The following is a 16,994-nucleotide window of genomic DNA, read 5'->3' as shown; positions in this document are numbered from 1 at the left end:
TAAAAAATCAAGTGGGTGTTGAGGAGCTTTCGACATCCCTGTAGAGAAATCTAGTGGCAATTGTGGCACAGTGGATAAGACACTGAGCCTTAAGTCAGGAAGACATGAGTTCAAATTCAGACACTGTGTCCTTAGGACAATCACTTAACTTCTGTCTGCCTCGGTTTCCTCAAATGTAAAAAAATAGAGACAGAAATAGCATTTACCCTCCTTCCCCATGTCTTGGGTTGTTGTGAAGATCAAATGAGATGATATTTGTAAAACACTGAGCACAGTGCCTGATACATAGTAGGTGCTAAATAAATGCTTATTCCCTTCTCTCCTCCTTCCCCCACCAACCTCCCTAGGAATCTCCCTTCACTGATTTATATAGGCAAATCACTTAATTTATAGTGTTAAAGAGTTGCTTGGGACATTGAGAGAGACTGTGAATTGCAAATGACGGCTACTATGTGTTAGAGGCTCCAAGGTCTGAAACCCAATCTACCTGTACAATGCCAATAATTAGTGATTAGGATTGTATTTATGATAACAAAGATGAAGATAAGCTCATACTGAGTTTTCATTAAAAAGTCAACTATTGCAATGCAGGGAATCCTTTCTTTGAATAATTTAAGAACAAATCTAGAACTCTGCAACAACCAAGTAGATAGAATTCAGGTGGATCCAGATATTGAGATACTGCTAAGGCCACTTCTCTGTCTTATGTGGGTGCCCTGGCCACAAAATCAGCATTGATTTCAGAAAAACTTAGGTTCTGATGCAAGAGACTAGAATTTATGCCGTATAGAGAAGTTGACTTGATAAATAAACCATAAAAGCTGATAGTAAAAACCATAAAAGTAAAAATGATAATAAATCTAAATAAATTACAATAAATATAAATTAAATTAAACAAATAAATCATGAAAGCTGGTATTAAAAACCATAAAAGTATAAATAATAATAAATATAAATTAATAACAATGGTGATAAATATAAATAAATAATTAAAAAATAAACTAGGAAGGCTGATAGTAAAAACCATAAAAGCTGATTGGATGTGATCTCCAAGCAAGGCAGAGAAGAGTATGTTACTTTTGTGATAATAAAGCAGCCAACCCCATACAGAGACTGAAATTTTTTTTTCCAAAGGCTGTGTGGCAATTGTGTCAAGAGGGAGAAGCTGATTAGGTTTTTTAAAAGAAAAATCAGCCAGGAAACTCATAAATTTCTTTAATAGGAGAAAACCACAATCAGGATGTAATTTGCCCACCAAGGGCTGCGCTGATAATTCTGAATTCTGCAGCGAGAGGAGTTTGGCTATGTTGTACTTATTAATTTCTAAAAGAAATTTAATTATGCAAGTAAAATTATGTCAGCAAAGGGCTAGGGGTTTAATCATTTGATTATAAAGGACTCAAATTCAGTTGAATAATTGGTAACATGAATGTAAACGGTAAGTCCTACTATAAAGTTCACATAAAAGCCTCCCTCCAGTTCCTCATCCAGAGACACCCTCACTAGGTACCCTGGGGGTGGGAGGAGATGGGAGAGGAGGAAAGGGAGGAGGCTGGCATAAAGTTGCTCATTTAATTGGCATCCAGGTACTGTAGGATAGAGGTGTGAAACTCATGACCCCGCAGGCTACACATACCCACAAAACTCCAAGGCCAAAACCAGATAAAATGCTATTGGGAACTGTATAACAGAATAAATAAAAATAAAAATAAATAGGTAGTGTTAAATTTGTGGTTTTCTGAGTCAATGTGCCTGTTTCTATTTGAGTCTGACACCGCTGCTGTAGGGGATATTTTCATAGTCATCATATCAATGAATTTGCTTTTTTCCACTGAATTAATCAATTTAACCAACTATTTTAGCCTCATGTAGATACAAACTAAGTTTCTCTGTATAAAAAGCAACTAGTCTTTTATGAGACATACATTTACTAATTGATTTATTGGATATCTGATTTTTATAAATGCCAATATTATAAAGTGCAGTTCAATAGAAGTTCAATACAGTGAACAAAGTATAGGAAAGAAAAAAATGAAAATCCAAAATCTAGTCATTCAAAAGATAAACCTTTTTTTTCTTTCTAAAGAGTGAGAACAGCAGAGTAGAAAAGAGATAAACCTCCCCCACCCCCCACCCCTTTCTAAAGAGAGAAAACAACAGAGTAGCCAGAATAGCAAGAACCCTGGAAAGGGAATGAGGCCTAGCTCTGGGACCTTAGAACAGTCAGTTATCCTCTTCAGTCCTCACTTTGCACATATAAAAAAGGAGGCTAATCTTACTTGTTCTACATTCTTCACAGTGTTTGTAAACTGTGGTGCTGGGCTTGGAGTCAGTAAGACTCATCTTCCTGAATTCAAATCTGGTCTCAGACACTTACTAGCTATGTGACCCTGGGCAAGTCACTTAACCCTTTTTGCCTCACCTTCCCCAATGGTAAAATGAGCTGGAGAAGGAATTGACAAACCACTCCAGTATCTTTGCCAAGAAAACCCATATGGGGTTACAAAGCGTTAGATACAAGGGAACAATAACATCAAAGTGCTGTGTAAATATGGGCTATACTTCCCCTGAACCTGAATGAGAGCAATATCAAGATTGTAAACTCCTTGAGGGAAGAAATTACCTTTGCTCTATATCCTCAGAGTTTAGCCTAGTACCTCTCATATAGTAGGTGCTTAATAAATGTTCACTGATTGACTGATATTTGCCTTCCTATTTTTTTCTGTATGAAATACCTTTATACTTATACATGCTATAATTCAAATGGAAATCAAGAAAGAGACAACAGCTAAATCTCCAGGCTGTAAACACAAATTTATTGAGTACTTTGTTCCTGTGAGGAGATGTACTAGATACAGAGGCAAAAAAATGGTTTCTATCCTCTGGGATCTTTCAGATTAATTAGAGAGATAAGACATACAGACTTAACAACACTGACAGAGGGCTGTAAGAACTCAAAAGTGGGAAGATCACATTCAACTAGCTTAGACATAGAAAGAATCAAAAAAGAGATGGGATTTGAGTTGGGCCTTAAATGAAGTATAGAATGCAAATAGAAAGGAGAGGTCATTTTAGGTAGATTAATTTCTCATAAAGGTTCAGGGTCGGGAAAGAATATTGCACAGATCAGAATTCTGATTACTGGCAGCTCATAAGAAAGGAAAGATTTAAGGTTCAGAAATCATATCATCTATTTTTCATATATGGTATCAGGTTAATGAAAAATAGTTGGAATAGGAAAGTACTGAAAGTTGAGATCTTGGTTTTAGATTTGGCTCTGCAATGAGCTAATCATGTGACTTAATATGGCTGAGCTATGAGTTTTTGATCTCCAAATGATTCCATTGGACTGGATGGTTTCTATATAGGTCAGTTTAATTCCATGAGTGTATATATTTTTGAGTCTTACTAGCAAATATTTAGTCTTTTTATGTAGGATGAAATTTGCTTTTTTAAAGTATATCTAGCAGTTATGAGATAAAAAAATGGTCTTTAACTCGGTAGTGTAACTGGCAATTTGTCCCAGGCATCAATGTCCTAAAGATGTGAATTCTCTACAAGTGATCCCCTAGTCTGTCATTTCCACACCTTGTTATCCTTCACTGACACCTCCAAGGGTCTTCTTAACCCCTTTCTGGGGGCCTGCCTTCCTCCAATTCCATGTCCCTCATCTGTCCCTTTCCCCTAATATTTCCTCCTCTAAAGGTTCAGAGATGAGAAATGATGATTGCCACATTATAGGGACCGGGGCCAGATTTTCCAGGCAACAAACCATCCCCTCTCCTGGCGCAACTATGTCTTTGCCCAGGAATGAGAGTTTTGGTTCTTACATGGAATAAATGAGAAGTCTTTTTACAAAAGGAAAAAATTGGCTAAATATATGGAAAGGAATATTTATGGACTATTTATTTTGTGTGTTATTTTTCTTAGATTTTTCCCAATGGATTCTCTAATGACATCAAACAATCAGTTTGCTCTTGAGTTTAGCAAGGTGCTAGCTGAGTCAGCTGGAGAGGAAAACATCTTCCATGCCCCCTCATGTATTTCTGCTGCTTTGTTGATGCTCTTTTTGGGTGCCAGAGGTAACACTGCAACCCAAATAGAACAAGTAAGTTACAACATTCACTGATGGTTTTTAAAAAAATCAATGAAGTAATTTGCTTTGGAAATGCAATTAACTTCTCAAAAAATATAAGCTTCTTGAGGACAGGAACTGTTTCGTTTTTGTCTTTGTATTCCTACTGCCATGCACAGGACTATATAACATTGACTTCAAGAAGAAATGATTGACAAAAAATTTCAATAACACTCCATAAAGAAAAGATAAGACTACTGCTAATTAATTAATTAATTACTAAGGTTATGGAGTTAAGTGACTTACCCAAAGTCCCTCCACCCATACACAACAAAGGGTAGATTTGTAAAAACTTCTTTAGTTACCCCTATATCAGAGTGGTGGATGAGAGAAGAGCTTTAGGACTTGGGAGAGTAATACCTGTGGTCAGGAAAGTGGACAACCCTACTGGAAATCTAGACCATGCTTACCACATTAGCATTTGCATTCTGGTAACATATTCATAGGGATATCACTCAAGTTTATCTTATATGACATTTAAACTTTATCTATATACTGAATTTGACAGTCATTAACCCATGATCAATAAGTGAGAACATTAAGGAAAGGTGATTAGCCACTTCTTAATGAAGTCAAAATGATAACAACCTGTGTAATAGATAGAGGTTTAGCTGGAATTGTGAGTCTGGCCTACTTGACGTAAGGAAACAGCAGAAAGTTGCACCGATGTTCTATTAAAAGTTTTAGTTGTGCATCCTAAAAGGCTCAGCTTGCAAATTGTGTTTTCCCACCTAGAATATGACTTCTTTTTTTTTTTTTTAAAGCAATTGGGGTTAAGTAACTTGCTCAAGGTTACACGGCCAGTTATTTCTGGGTGTGGTGCTGAGTATCTGAGCCCGGATTTGATCCAAGTCATCCCAACACTGGAGCCTGTACTCTCACTCGCTGAGCCACCTGGCCGCCCCTAAGAAATTGGGGTTAAGTAAATTGCTCAAGGTTACATGGCCAGGTGTTTCTGGGTGGGTGCTAATTGTCTGAGCCTGGGATTCAATCTCCAGGTCTTCTCCACACTGGAGCCGGTGCTCTTACTTGCTGTGCTACCTGGCCACCCCTAGAATATGACTTCTGATATAAACCTCCTCTCCATCCTTTTGGCCTTTATGTTTCAGGAATGCACATCAATGTATCTTCATTATATTGGCCTTGGCCCAGGGATGAGGGGATTGAATTAACTCAGAATGGACATTGGTTCCTTTTATATCATTTCTTTTTAGCTCACTTGCATGAGGTCTGGGGACCCTCATCGCATCCACATCCTTCCTGCTGACTTGCAAAGGAAACACCAAGATAGGGATAGAAGACACCAAAGCAATATCAACTAAAACCACACAGAGATGTTGAACTAAGACAATCATGAGAACAAAGAAGAAAAAAAATAGTGCATTATCATAAAAAAGTACACAAGACAGAGGCATTTGCTATGTATATATAGACAGAACTTATAGCCAAGGCTTGGGTTCACTTTTAAAATAGCCATAAATGAAAGTGAATGATGAAGAATAAAATAACTTCATCTATAAGGCTACTTAGCTCTATCAATCAATAAACAAGGTAGCTGACTGAAAAGGTAATTGAAAATGCAGTCATCATCTCCTCCTGCCTGAAAGGAAGCACTAGAAATGATCAGAATCAGGAAAACAATACATCCAATTAAACACTGATTTGATATAACTAAATATAACTTTCATAATTTTATAATTATCATAAAGAATTCTTGACTGAAAGCTCATGCTATTTATTCAATGCATCATTTGGATGATATATCAATCATTTTAGCTAATTAAGTGACACCAAATTGTAGAAATGACTATAGAGTATCATTGTATTAATTAGATTAGATTGCATTAATTAGATTAATTATATAATTCTTTTAATAGATTTTTAAAGAGAGTTTTTTTTTAAACTTCCACTCATTTTATTTCTGCAACTATAATTACAGGTGCTTCAACTTGACAAAGTCACAGGAGCTGAAACAACCAGTTCTCGCTTTGAGAAGAAAAGGAAGATGGTATTTCCTATTCTCCTTACTAGAATAGTCACTATTATTACATAGATTTTAGTAGGTTCCCTAAGCAGGCATGCAAAATGGACCTCCCCACAAAGTTACAAACGTGCAGAAGTATTTGTTTTAGGATCTTCAAATCGGTTTTCTCAGTCTTGTTTCTTTGCCTTTTATCTTTCCTTTCCTCTCCTCTCCATCCACTTCTCCTTCCCTTAAACGCATTGTTACCTTGCCTTTGGGAGTCTATGCTTAAGGACATTTGTAAATAACCAGCAATGCTTTCTAAAATTCTGCCCTAAACTAGCAGGAGGTCAGAAGGAAATTCTTGTTCTCCAAGTTGAAATATTTTCTGTATCTTCTTTTCTGATTAACTCTATCTACTCTGTGAACAGCACACCAGAAAGCACCATTTTGCAAGGATATCTTAAGTCTTGCAGGTGTATATAAAAATTCAATTTTCTAAATTGTTTTCATTTAAGAGTTTTAACACATTTCTTGTCTTTTGAAGGAACTTAGCCCAAACAAGGCAGAAGGCATACTTTCTGACTTCCAGGCACTCATCTCAGAAATCAACAAACCCAGCAATTCCTACTTGCTGAAGATGGCCAACAGGTTATATGGGGAAAAAACCTACCCCTTTCATTGTGTAAGTTTATTAGTGTATTGGGCCTGTGATTTCAGTCCCATGGAGACTCAAAACCCACAGAGAACTCATAGTCATAGATTCACCTGAGAATCAAATGACAGAGATCATGTCCTGATCTCATAGCCAGTAAATATCAGAAACAACCCAGGTCTTCCTGACTTCAAATCCAGTGTCCTATATGTCACCCATACACTAAGTACAGTGTTCTTACTGAACTGAAGTGAAACAGATCAATAATGAGAATCAGCAACAAGCATTCACATTATGGGCAGTCTCCCAGTTATGGCTGCCTCTGAGATTAATTCCAGATGGAGATGTGGTCACTAAGTGAAGCCCAGTGTTTTGTTTTCAGTGAATTTCTCCTACCTTTCTTCTACTATGTCATACTGCTGAGAGTTCCCATATAGTGGCAACTTCCAATGGTAGCTAGGATGGTCAAAGAATAAAGTATTTGGCCTGGAGTCATGAAGACCTAAGTTCAAATTTGACCTAAGACATAAGCTAGCTGTGTGACACTGGACAAGTCACTTAGCCTCTGTCAGCCCCAATTTCTTCAACTGTAAAATGGGAATAATAATAGCACTTGCAGGCCAGGGTTCTCTTGAGGGTCAAATGAGATAATATTTGTAAAGAGCTTATCACAGTGACTGGCAGATAGTAGGATCTTAACAAAAGCATACTTGCTCCCTTCCCACTGGTGGTAATACTCTAGAAGCACTGTCTCTATGCAGGAAACACATGAGAGAACCCCATATTTCAAACTATACCAAAAGACCCAAGTAAATAAATAAAGATAAAATTAATTAATTGATCAAATAATTAAGATAAATAAATAAAAAATTAAAAGCCCTTGGATGCTTGCTGATGTTACTATTACAAAGGAAATTCCAGAGAACCCCAGATCTCACCTTGTTTCTATAATAACTATAGGAACCCAAGTAAAATATCCTATTTTGTTCTCTTGCATGGGGGTCACCCCAAGAAAGTGCTACAGTTTATCCTTTCAAATCTACACGTATTTATTGTCCTAAATAAAAGAGAAAATGACAATGGAATAGAGGACAGAAACAGTGGTTAGATTGCCTTCCTTATACACTGATGATGGTGCTTAGCTGGTTAAATGATTTTCTAGACCTAAAGGGGAGAATAGAACCCTTGGGGTCAAGAGGCAGAATGTTCATCTATTTTTTTTGTTAGTTTGAATGTAATTTATAGCCTGACATAAGCAGTTACTTCATAATAAGTGGTGGCTGAATGGACAACTTCAGATGCTGAAAGCTAGCTTCACCTGTATTTTCTAGGAATACATGGAAAAAATGAAAAAATACTTTGGTGCAGAGCCACAATCTGTTAACTTTTTGGAAACTGCAGACCAAATCAGGACAAAAATCAATTCCTGGGTTGAAAATGAGACTGAAGGTAAGTTGAAAGATTTGTTTTCCCCACTTTTTACTGAGCAATTATTAGTTGGATTTTCATTTAGCTATAATTTGAAATAAAATTATAATTGTTTAATATTTGTGTTATTTGGTCTTTTATCCAAGGCCCAAGGTAGCTCAGGTCAGAGAGAGTCATCCAGAAAACTGGGCACCAAGTGATACATGTTTGGGCCATGGCAACTCAGGAATATAGTCTCCTAAGGTATAGAGATGCTGTGCTATATTGGAAACTTTTACTCAGAAAAAGTCAAAGCTCATTGAAGATGAAATGTATCTCATTTGTAGGATCCTGTACTTCCTCAATTAGCATCAAGGTGGTTTACCTCATTAGTACCATGGTGACATGATATAAGTCCATAACCTTTCTCACTCTGCCTGTGTGTAGATTGTAAAAATCAGAAGTCTTTATTAATTTATAGTTTTAATCTGTTAAAAATTGTAATTTAAATTAACTAGCATCCCACAGAAAAGTATTTGACCTAATTTTCTTTTATTAAAATTAGGTCTTAAATATATAACTCGTCTATAAATTCTAAATGAATAAGCATTGGTTAAATATTTGCCGTGTGCCATAATCATTGTCTGAGGCTCCAAGCAGTTAAGTGACTTTCTCCTTGTGATCCCTGGTGGAGATTGCCAGCAATGGTATTTGAACTAAGCCTTCCTTGCTCCAGGGTATACTGGGCTTGGAGTCAGAAATACTTATCCTCCTGAATTCAAATCTGACCTTAGACACTAGCTGTGTGACCCCGGGCAAATCACTTAACCCTGTTTGCCTCAGTTTCCTTATCGGTAAAATGAACTAGAGAAAGAAATGACAAACCACTCCAGTAATTTTGCCAGGAAAACCCTAAATAGGGTCAGAAAGAGTCAGACATTACTGAAGATAACTGGACAACAAAGAAAACATTCCTTGCTCCACTGGTAACAGGTTAGCTAGCAACTTCACTATACTGTCTTTCTTTCATAGCAGCTACATTAAACTCAGTTTGTTTTAGAGAAATATCAAAGAAAGGGGGAAAGACAAAAGGAATTTGGGGATGGCCATAAGAAATAATTTCCTATTTGCAGGCAAAGACTTTTTATATCTGTATTTCAACCTGTAAGTTTCCATTGAAGGGCATAAAGAAATGTAGCAACTATAACTGTTAATGACCTCAAGTTGTGGTCTTCATTTCACATCTTAGTAAGTTCACTGGTTAACATGCTGGGTTTAGGGTGCTTCTCCTATAAGGAGCCAATATTCCTCACCAGCTGCATACAGAGATCTCTTATTACTAAGCTATTTAATTGAAGCCTGGTTTTTAAATAACAATGATACCGATGATGGATCTGCTGAATTATGAGAATGGAGTGAGAACCAGATCTGAGGGCAATGTGGCTTTCATCTGGGAGCCTCTGGTGGTGCCTTGGACTCTTCTCACTTACTGAGAGAAGGATTGATAACTGTCACCTTTGAAAACTACCTGTGTTCCTTGAAACTCTGGGGATTTTCTAGATTTACTCGTTTAGCAAGGGGCCTCTGGGAACTCAGAAAAAGCTAACTTTGTGCTCATGTGCAATTTACCAAGAATTCGTGTGGCAGAAATGCTCACCAGAGAATGGTCATACATGTCACTATTAGGACTGTAGTTTTATTTCATATGTACTTACCCCCAGCTGCTGCTATTCTGTTTAATATGTGTGACAGAAGGAGAGCCTGGTGTCAGAGATGTTGCCAGGATGTTAGTGTGAAGTTAGTGTGAAGGGAAAAGGTGAATTTTAGGCAACCTCTTAGATAACGTAAGAGAGGTCATTTGGCAGCATCACAAGGTACCCTAGTTGAAGGAGAGATTCTCTATAGAGACAAGAGTAAGCCATCCCCATCTCCTTTCCTTCTTTATCATAAACCACACCAACTAAAGTGAGGAGTCTTCCTATATCCAGGGAATTTGGATTGTCCCCAACCTTTGCTCCATACTCTTCTTTCCAAACATCTGCTGAGAGTAGTGGAGAACATGGATTATACCTCTTTAACTTTTAACCATGCTTCTAAAATAGAGCATGCCAAAAACCTTGGGCACAAGTACACATGCCTTACTGTAATAGCAAACATCCTAGCAACCTAGCATGGCCTGCTAGAACAGGTTCTTTGATCTGCTTTGCTAAAGGAAAAACAACTTTTAAAGGGATCAACAATCTTACTCTAATTACATTCAACAGACAAGGCTCCTACTGTCTGAACAAAGTAATACAACCACCTATATACACCACCAGATTGGGAAAGCATGAACCTCTGAGTAGTTAATGGGGTGAGGGGAATCAAAAGGTCCTTCTCATAAGTGAACCCCCAAAGTAAAATACCAACCTCCCAGTGTATATAGTTTTCAACTAATAGGCTCAGAGCCAGAAGGAATCACAACCCTTCTGACTCAGTGCCTAATTAGCTTAGTTCCAAAAGGTGTGAAAGCCTTCCTACAAGCAAGCCTCCCCCTAAACAAGCTCTGCCTTAGGCAAGTTTCTCCCCCAATGGGTTCTATGGGACTCAGGATGTATTACAACTATGATTGAAATGCCTGTGTACCTTTAGACCTGGGAACATGGCTCCTGTTCCAAGGGAAAAGGGACACATAGTCACATAGGCCTATTAATGGAGGGGAAGATTGTCATATTCCATTCCATTACACTTACTCAATTGTAATTTACCTGCAAACATATACATTTCTTAATTGCTAGCTATATGCACGATGCCAGGTACTGTGTTATTATTGTTCGGTTGTTTCATTTCAGTCATGTCTGACTCTTTGTGATCCTATTTGGGGTTTTCTTGGCAAAGATACTGGAATGGTTTGCCTTTTTCTTCTCCAGCTGAGCGAGGAGGAAACTGAGGCAAACAGGGTGCTGACTTGCCCAGGGCCACACAGTTAGTAAGTGTCTGAGTCCAGATTTGAACAAAGATACGTAGAGTGGTTTGTCATTTCCTTCTCCAATGTGTCCCCATTATAAAGATGAGGAATTGAGGCAACAGTAGTTAAGTGACCTGCCTAGGTCACACAGCTAGCAAGTGTCTGAGGCCAGATTTGAACTCAGATCTTCCTGATACCAGGCCCAGTGCTCTATCCACTGTGTATCCCCTAGGCATTATAGAAACAAATAAATCCCACATCATTTCTTTACAATCTAGCCGAAGACAGGCGGCACATTCACAAATAGTATAATACTACTTATAATATGATTAATATTAATGAACTTAGTTGATAATATTTATTAAGCACCTACTGCATTCCAGGTGGGCCAATTGGGTAGCACTAGGCCTGGAGTCAGGAAGACCAGTGTTATCATCTGGCCTCAGATACTTGCAAGCTGTGTGATGCTGGGCAAGCCACTTAATCCCTATCACCTCAGTTCCTCATGGGGACACACTGGAGAAGGAAATGGCACTCCAGTATTTTTGCCAAGAAAACCTCAGAGACAAAAGTCCATGGGGTCACACAGAGTTGAACAACAACATTCCAGAGACTACATTAAGTGCCAAGGATGCAAAGAAAGCTTTGAGGAGCTCTGAGTCCTATGTTCAAGACAGTATGTAAACAACAGTGCACAAATATGTAGACAAATAGGAAATAATGAGAGAAGGAAGAAACTAGTATTAAGAGAGAGTGGGAGAGGCTTCCAATAAAAGGTGGGTTTCATTGAGGACTTAAAAGAGTCCAGTGATACCCAGAAGGCTGGGATGAGGAGGGGGAGATGGAGCATCTTGTTCCAGAAATAACAAGGAGACAAGTGTCACTGGTTAAAAGTAAATAAGGTAATAGAAGAGGGGGATGTCAGGTATAAGAAGGCTAGAAATGTTGGGAGAGGGCTAAGTTAGTAAAAGCTTGGAATCACAAAAATAGTATTTTATATTGGATCCTGCAGGTGATAGGAAACTACCAGAATTTATTGAGTAGAAAGGTGAAATGGTAAAAGATATGCTTAAGGAAAATCACTTTGATAGCTGAGTAAAGGATGAGTTGCAGTGACAAGAGATGTGGGACATCTGTCTCCATACTGTACTGTTTCAAAACACAAAGAATTCTGTCATTTCTATTGCTTGGTGTAATGGCAATGGGAATTTGAAGATCTTCGCTGCCCCTTAATAAGCCTAAGGGAATTTGAAGAACTTCCCTGCTTTGAAAAGAAACTCAGTCCCCTAATAGACTGAATGTAACCCCATGGAGCCTGTGGTGGGAGGAGTTTGCTAAAAGGTAGAGTAGAACCCACAGGAAGCTAGGAGTCAGAACAGCTAGACTGTGGGAGGAGAGAAGAGGGCAGGCAAGCAGACAGTTAGGCTTATGAGTTTATGTTGGTTTGTGGGAAGGTTAAATGATGCTGGGGCTCTCTGTGCTGTTGTGCTTTATTAACTTCTTTGCTACCATGATGGAATTGGATTACTGGCTGGGGGATTCCGCTTTCTGGTGTCTGAACAAATGTTTTGCTTCTGTCTTATATATGAAGAGTCTGTTATATTTTGCAATTGAGCACTATATAGGTATATTTATAGTGATCACGGGTGCTGTGAATATTTCATTGGCTGCCCCTACAGATGCTCTTGAACCATTGTATCCAAGTTTGTTACACCTTCAGGGAGAATAGGAAATTGGCCAAGCTCCAGCTCAGATTAAAGAAATATGCAGATGAGATTACAGACCCCATATCAATCTCATTCTATATTGGAAAAATGGATCAAATACTGTAACCAGGTCATTGATCAATACTTAGAAGACCTCCCTTATTTATGAGAACCCTGACAAATTCAAGCATGGAACCCCTGTTACCATCACAGGAAAAGGAGGGGCTGAAACGTCAGCCAGACAAGTCCAACTAACAATGAAAATTGGACAATAACCTAAGAAAGAATTATACTGTTGTTATTGTACCCATTCCTGAACACATCATTGGAATAGATATATTAAGAGGCATGACCCTGAATTTACCTGAAGGAAGATACCAATTTCAATAAGGAAGATAGGAATTAATACAGTGTTGGTGGAAAAAATAAAAATGGACCCAATCACTTTATCTGAACCTTCTGAAGTAATTACTTTAAAGCAGTATCATGTGCTAGGTGGGCAAGATGAAATTACCACTACTATAAAGGAATATGTTGAAGCAGGGATGTTAGTCCCTATAACCACAGAATGGAATAATGTTGTCTGACTAGTATGAAAATCAGATGGGACATGGAGAATAACAGTGAATTATAGATAATTGAATAAGGTGATTCCTCCCTTGTATACTGCTGTTCCAGATACTGTCACCTTAATAGAAAAGATCCAAAAATATGATGGAACTTGGTATGCAGTTATTGATTTAGCCAATGCTTTTTTTTTTTTTTTTTACCATCCCAATACTCTAAACAATGGGACAAGTTTGCTTTCACTTGGCAGGGCAGGCAATATACTTTAACCCAATTGCCACAAGGACATCTGCTTAGCCCCACTATTTGTCATGGGATTGTGACTGAACATTTGGATGAATTAAAGCTACCTGCTGTACAGCTTACCCACGACATTGATGATATTATGATACAGGTAAAAAATGCAAAAGAAGTGGAGAAGAGTTTGATGCTCTTAACTGAGCATATGAAAAACAAAGGGTGAGAAATTAACCCTGCAAAGATTCAGAAACCAGCTCAAAATGTAAAAATTTTGGGAATACAATGGAATAAGGGACTGTGAGAGATTCTTCTGCAAGCCTGACAAAAGATTCAGGATTTTCCTATCCCTACCAATAAGAAAGAGGCCCAAAAGGTTATAGGATTATTTGGATATTGGCTACATCACATTCCACATCTGAGACAGATTTTGAAACCCTTATATAAAGTTACTTGGAATAAATATGAATTTCATGGGGGACTTGAGCAGAGTAAAGCTTTTGAAGAAGCCAAGGCTGCAATACAATTGGCCCTAGATTTATTGCCTATGTAAAATGGCCCTCTGGAGTTCAAGTGACTGTACAGGATGATTATGCAAACTGGAGTTTATGGAAAAACAACAAAGTTGAAATGTACCTTTAGGATTTTGGTCCAGGAAGCTTCCTTCATCTGGAGTTCAATATATACCTTTTGAAAAGCAGTTGTTAGCTGCATATTGGGCTTTGGTAGACTCAACAATTGACTCTGGGCCATGAAGTGATAGTAAGACATGGAATCCCAATTGTGACTTGAGTAATGAGTACCCCAGCTTTTCATAGAATTGGACATACCCAAGAGGCCAGCATAATTAAATGGAAATGGTATATTCAAAATAGAGCTAAAACAGGCAAAAGTGGAACTTCTGCTCTACATGAATCTATTAAAAACATCAATACTAAAGGAAATGATATATCCCCTGAACCAAAACAACAGTTGGTACAGTCTTTGGTAAAATGGAATGACAGATATGATGGATTAACTAAAGAAGAGAAGAAACACGCATGGTTTACTCATGGGACAGTAAAATATTTGGGCCATAAAAGACATTGGAAAGCAGTAGTCTATGACCTATGTACTAGGTGGACTTTGGAAAGTACTGGGATAGGTGGAAGTAGTCAATATGCTGAACTTTTGGCAGTACATAAAGCCATCAAAACAGAACAAGGAGGACAGTGTCATATATTTACTGATTCATTAGAAGTAGCTAATGGGTTAGCTACATGGATGTCCATGTGGAAAAATCAAAATTGGGAAATTCATGGTAAACAAGTCTGGGGCAGGGAATTATGGGAAGATACATGGGACATTTCTTTGGTTACTCCTTTATCAGTTTTTCACATAGATGCTCATGTGGCCTTCACCAGGCCAGAACATGAGTACAGTGCATGTGCTGATTGACTAGCAAAGATCGTTACTCAATATATTGTCCCTACTCTGACAACAACTGATGATCCATTACTAGCAAAATGGGTCCACCAAATGACCGGCCATTTAGGGGTCCAGGCCACACACTTGTGGGCACAAGATCAATGTATTAGTATCTCTCATTCATTGCTAAAACAGATAGTAGAGGAATGTCATATATGTCAATTGGAAAAGGTACTACTGTTCCTTGAGTAGTAACTGGGGAAATAGCAAGGGGAAAAATCCCAGCCCAAATTTGACAAATAGATTATTTTGGTCTTCTATCACAAGATAAAGGATGCAAATTTATATGTACTTGTGTTGACACCTATTCAGGTCTACTAGTGGCTTGTCCTTATAAGAATACAATTCAGAAAAACACCTATAAAACTCTAGATCTCACAAGTCTATATTATGGAACCACAATGCAGATTCAATGTTACAATGGGTCACATTTCAAAGGTAATGAAATGAAGAGATATTGTATATTAAGCAATATAGAATGGATATATCATATTCTATATTATCCACAAGTATCTGAGTTAACTAAAAAAAACGAACGGATTATTGAAAGAACAGTTAAGGAAACTAAGTTCTAATAATTCGTATCAGCATTGGAAAGATAATTCATACACTGCTTTATGTATTTTGAATAATAGACCATTAAGAGAAAGTACACCTCTGGCCAGAATGATGACCCCAAATCTGCAAATTAGAAAACAGCAAACATAAGATCCCAAATATTGCATATTGAACTGTGAGGCAAGATGTCCCAACAGTGTATCCAGAAATACCTGGTTCAGCAGGATATGATTTACATTGTTTAAAAGACTTTGGCTAGAAAAGAAATAAGATCGCATGGTAGGGGCGGCCAGGTGGCTCAGCGAGTAAGAGCACCGGCTCCAGTGTCGGGATGACCTGGATCAAATCTGGGCTCAGATACTCAGCACCACACCCAGAAATAACTGGCTGTGTAACCTTGAGCAAGTTACTTAACCCCGATTGCTTTAAAAAAAAAAAAGAAATAAGAAACATCTCTACTAGAATATATATGAAAATCTAAAAAAAATCATTCTGGATGGATATTACCTAAATCAGGTTAAGCAGCTCAAGGAATAAATGTATGAGCTAGAGTAATAGGTTCTAATCATCAAGGAGAAATTATTGTGACATTGCAAAATTTGGGTGAAGAAACTGTACAGTTTTGTAAAAATGATAGAACAGTTAAAGTCATTATTATTCCTTGTGAAACAATACCCCTTGTGAAAACTGACCCTCCTTCTGAAATAACTATTAGAGGAACTGAAGGATTTGGTTCTCCAAATAGAATAAAATTGGGAGCTAAAGTATAGGTAAAGCAGAAGCCAGATAATGTTCCAAAGGCTGCAGAGATTATTGCACATGGGAGAGACAATAACATGGCTGTTGCTTCTTCAGGAGAAGATGATTACTAAATTGTACCCTTAAGTCATATATGCTACCATGAATGAGGTTATGGTAGTGGGTTCATGGACTCCAGAAGCACGGCTGACCCTATATTTGTTTCTTTTTGGCTTTTTGTCTGTTAAACTTGTTTGCTAGATTTATTTCCTGCAGTCTTAGTACCCTCCACCTGCAGATGCCTGATCACTTAAGTTGGATGCCACCACTTGCCCATGACTATGATGTGCCACCCCTGGACCTTGCAGCTCCAGATGCCGACTAAAGAACTGACCTTTTTAATGGGACTTCCTGGATCTGGTGTTGACCAAGCTCCAGATTACAGCTAAAGAACTGACCTCTCAAATGGGACCTCTTGGGGTCAGGGACAGCTCTACATATAATTTCAGATGGAAATAGCTATGGAGAAGATACCTTCACCCCTTACCCCAAGGTTTGGAACCCATTCATTTGAAGGAGGAAAGATGCGGTGCTTATGTCCAAACCCCCACCCT

The 16,994-nt window shown here is 38.0% G+C and overlaps 1 protein-coding gene across 1 annotated transcript in view; it reads left to right on the top strand.

Annotated features, from left to right (window-relative positions):
* SERPINB10 (serpin family B member 10) overlaps positions 1-16,994 on the top strand; it is a 36,000-nt gene that overhangs the window by 2,429 nt on the left and 16,577 nt on the right. The window contains exons 2-5 of the mRNA XM_069100217.1: positions 3,931-4,108; positions 6,075-6,143; positions 6,646-6,783; positions 8,085-8,202. Of these exons, the coding sequence (XP_068956318.1) occupies positions 3,941-4,108; positions 6,075-6,143; positions 6,646-6,783; positions 8,085-8,202 (493 nt within the window). The 5' untranslated portion in view covers positions 3,931-3,940. The remainder of the gene's footprint in view (positions 1-3,930; positions 4,109-6,074; positions 6,144-6,645; positions 6,784-8,084; positions 8,203-16,994) is intronic.

This window comes from Petaurus breviceps, unplaced genomic scaffold, assembly GCF_028583685.1.
Source record: "Petaurus breviceps papuanus isolate PSGF00001 unplaced genomic scaffold, PetGlider_PUasm1.0 38, whole genome shotgun sequence".
Classification (NCBI taxonomy): Eukaryota; Metazoa; Chordata; class Mammalia; order Diprotodontia; family Petauridae; genus Petaurus; species Petaurus breviceps.
This window is presented reverse-complemented; position numbering and strand designations above follow the sequence as displayed.